Source organism: Rhagoletis pomonella, unplaced genomic scaffold (assembly GCF_013731165.1).
Source record: "Rhagoletis pomonella isolate Grant_MI unplaced genomic scaffold, Rhpom_1.0 Rhpom_scaffold_13243, whole genome shotgun sequence".
Classification (NCBI taxonomy): domain Eukaryota; kingdom Metazoa; phylum Arthropoda; class Insecta; order Diptera; family Tephritidae; genus Rhagoletis; species Rhagoletis pomonella.
In genome coordinates, this window is record NW_023471766.1 from 1 (window position 1) to 4331 (window position 4331).

General features: G+C 44.4%; 1 protein-coding gene across 1 annotated transcript; it reads left to right on the forward strand.

Annotated features, from left to right (window-relative positions):
- Positions 1-48: 48 nt before the first annotated feature.
- On the forward strand, positions 49-4047 carry LOC118756955 (the record flags this gene model as incomplete). The annotated part of the gene is given in 4 exon segments (XM_036491683.1): positions 49-1041; positions 1230-2252; positions 2907-3143; positions 3780-4047. Coding segments are annotated over 4 exon segments (2471 nt in total), but the record flags the coding sequence as incomplete, so codon positions are not given.
- Between the last annotated feature and the right edge of the window lie 284 nt (positions 4048-4331).

Sequence of the window (4331 nt, forward strand, 5' to 3'; positions counted from 1 at the left end):
CATATCTGTAGATAATTATAAAGTTAAATAAAGACTATTGAATTAAAGTGTCCAAAGTGGTGACCCCGAAGAAGTGAACGCGTACAACAAGCTACAACATGCCACCTGGCGAGGAAGAGCAAGGTGCTAGTGGAGCACCCACGAATTACGTGCACAGCGGCGTCACACCGCCAAAACCAATGCAGCACATGACAGCTCAAAGCGATACTGTTGACAGCCTCGCCATGAGGGTGCCTGTTCCAACATTACACGGACATTCCATCAACAACATAGAGTCCTGGTTCACGCGACTAGAGGCGTACTTTTCAATCATCGGCTTCGGTAAAATGAATGCTGATCAGCGTGACCAAGCCAAATTCAATATTGCGGTTATGCACATGGATGAAAGGCTCCATGAACAGACTTTTGAAATTATCCGCAATCCACCGGAGAAATGCAAGTACGATGCTCTACGACAAGCAATTTTGGCCAGATTCTCCACATCACCCATGGCAAGACTGGAGCAGCTAACATCAGGAATTCAGCTTGGTGACAACAAACCGAGTTTCCTATTAACCCAGCTGCAACGAACCGATGTAACACGAGACCAGCAACTCATAAAGGACTTCTGGATACAACGACTACCAGTCTCAGCACGCGCAGTCATCGCTGGAGTTACAAAAGCAAATCCTGAAATGACGGTCGAACAGCTAGCATCAATCGCGGACGAAATTGTTGATGCCGTACGGGTCAATAGCGTCGATGCAGTGTCATCATACGAACCACAGTATCCTAACCTCAAAAAACCACAAACAACGAGCTTGACTAGCAATAATGGAACTAGCTTGGATGACCGTGTCAGTCAGATGGAGCGCACTTTAGCTCGCATTGAGAAAAAACTTTTATCAACAAACCCAAACCGCAGCCGCTCGGTTACACGACGTCAAGACCACAGCTCTTCAAGTCACCGTAGCCAATTTCAACAACGGAACAATGAACAGCAGATTTGCTGGTACCACAAGAAGTTTAACGCACAAGCCAAGAAGTGCAACAGCCCGTGCAGTTTTTCTCAACAGTGTCCAAAAAACTAAGCACTTCGGTGGCATCGCCATCTAATGTCACCGAATCATATAGCGCGTCCCCAAACATACTATCAAACGCAGCAAGTTCAAACCTCAAACAAATACATTTTTCTTCTACTAATCGCCTTTTTATTCATGATACCTTATCAAAAAACAAGTTTTTAATAGATACTGGGGCAGACGTGTCTTTACTTAAGGCCACACCACAAGACCGACTTCGGAAGTTTAACGCATCGCCAAAACTATACGCTGCTAATCAGTCAACCATCGATACCTTTGGTCAAGTGAGGGTCAAGCTTGACCTGGGTCTTCGGCGCTCCTTTGAATGGATTTTCTTGGTAGCGGATACGCCTTACAGCATTATTGGTGCAGATTTTTTGCGACATTTTAATATACTTATCGACCTCAAAAATGCCACAATCATTGATAAAGAAACGAATTTGAAAAGTTATGCCGTCGCAACGGTAGACCTATCAACACCAACCCCAAAACTTTTCGACATTAACCACAAATACGCTCATATTTTACGTAATTTTCACGACGTCACACATCTCTCCTCACCTTACGATTTGCGAGCGGCAACAACCACTGTGACACATTGTATTGAAACTTCCGGCCCACCAGTTTTTGCTAAACCTCGGCGTCTGCCACCAGAAAAGTTTCGTGCGGTCAAAGACGAGTTTGAATACTTGCTGAAAATCGGCGTTCTTCGGCCGTCGAAGAGCGCTTACGCATCGCCTATTCACGTTGTTCGTAAAGCCAACAATTCCTGGCGACCATGTGGCGATTATCGCGCATTAAATGCACAAACGACTCCCGACAGGTACCCGCTGCCACTAATTCAAGACTTATCTTTAAGTCTCCATAAAAAGAAGATTTTCTCAAAAATTGATTTAACTCGCGGCTACCACCAGATACCAATGGAAGAGAAGGATATTTCAAAGACAGCCGTAACAACACCTTTCGGCCTCTTTGAATACTTGCGCATGCCGTTTGGTTTAAGAAACGCTGCGCAAACGTTCCAAAGGCATATGAACGAAGTTCTTAGCGGCCTGGACTACGCCTTCTGCTACTTGGACGATATTTGCATTTCATCAGAGACACCACAGAAACATGAACAACATCTTTGTAGAGTTCTGGAACGTTTACGAAAACACAACTTAAGCATCAACATTTCAAAATGCGTTTTTGGTGAGTCACAAATTGAATTTTTAGGTCATCTAGTCACACCAAACGGCATCAAGCCATTGCCGCAAAAAATTTACGTAATCAAGGAATATCCCTTGCCCAAGACAGCTGCCGAATTAAAAAGATTCCTAGCAATGGTAAACTTCTACCGTCGTTTTCTTCATCACGCATTGACTCACCAACAACCTCTTTTGTCTTTAATAAATGGCAACAAGAAAAACGACCAGACACCAATTCACTGGGACAACAAAGCAATCGAGCACTTTGAAGGGTGCAAACGTGACCTCATAAACGCGACATCACTTGCACACCCCGCTCCCGACGCGGACATTGTCTTATGTACAGATGCCAGCGACAGTGCAATCGGTGCAGTGGTCCAACAAGTGGTAGCTAATGAGCTACAACCACTCGCATTTTTTTCGAAAAAATTTAACAGCGCACAGAAGAAATACTGTACGTATGACCGGGAACTGCTGGCTATTTACGAGGCAGTCAAGCACTTCAGATACCTCCTCGAGGGTCGTAACTTTACAATTGCTACGGACCACAAACCACTCACCTACGCATTTTCGCAGAAAACCGAAAACGCTTCTCCTCGGCGGTTGAGATATTTGGACCTAATTAGCCAATTTTCGACACGTATTGTACACCTTCCAGGCGCGTCCAACACACCAGCAGATGCTTTATCGCGGATTAACGCTCTACACATCAACGATGAAATCGACTACGATGAAATAGCACGCGAACAACAGCATTGCCAGGAACTTCAGGCTATCCTAGATTCTAATACATCCTCTTTGCAATTAAAATCCGTGCAGCTACCAGACTCAGAAGCCACAATCATCTGTGATTTTACAGGTTCAGTAGCACGACCTTATGTGCCATCGGCATGTCGTACTGCAGTCATCCGGAAGTATCATAATCTCAGCCATGGAGGCAGGAAAGCAAATACTCGACTAATAAAACAACGTTTCGTTTGGAAAAACATGGAATCAGAGATTGCCAAGTTCACTAAACACTGTTTGACATGTCAACGTACCAAGGTAGGTAGACATATATTCTCTCCACTAATGAAGTATGCTCTGCCATCACAAAGGTTCGAACATTTGAACATCGATCTTATTGGTCCGTTACCACCATCGAACAACTTCAAATACTGCTTAACAATAATAGACCGGTTTACACGATGGCCGGAAGCAATACCAATTAGCGACATCAATGCAGACACGGTTGCATCCGCTTTAATAAATGGTTGGATTAAACATTTTGGGGTACCTCTACGAATAACCACCGACCAGGGCAGGCAGTTTGAATCACAACTATTTAACGAGCTGTCGCGTGTCCTCGGTGTGTCACATTTACGTACAACTGCCTACCATCCACAAGCCAATGGTATCATAGAGAGGTTTCATCGCACACTTAAATCGGCAATAACATGTACAAACTCAAGCAACTGGTCCCAAAAGCTTCCAATTATTCTACTTGGCCTTCGTTCAACCCATAAACCAGACATTAACTCCACCCCCGCAGAGTTGGTATACGGAACAACTCTGAAGTTACCCGGCGATTTCTTCGGGCAGACAAAATACGTTCCGCAGTCAGAGTTCGTACAACAACTAATAGAGAACATGCACGACATCCAGCCAACTGATACATCGCATCACCACAAACAAAAACCGTTCATTTATCCAACTCTGGAGAAAGCAACTTATGTTTTCGTGCGCAATGACGCAGTGAAACCACCACTAACACCGGCATACGAGGGGCCGTGCAAAGTAGAACTACGTAACAACAAGATGTATAAGGTCTGGCTACGAAACAAACTCATTAACGTTTCAATAGACAGGGTAAAGCCAGCGCACATCCTCAACGAAGATAACACCCCAACAACGTACGAAAGATGTCACAACATCGCTGAAAAACAAACTCGCAGTGGTCGTAAAGTTCGACTTCCACTTCGTTTCGCTCCATAAAAGTCTAGCAGGGGAGTACTGTGGTAACCCTAAGTTTCGCATTGAAATCGTACACGATATGGCAACTGCATTTTTAGCATACTCTTCTTATTTAGACATTCGCATTGAA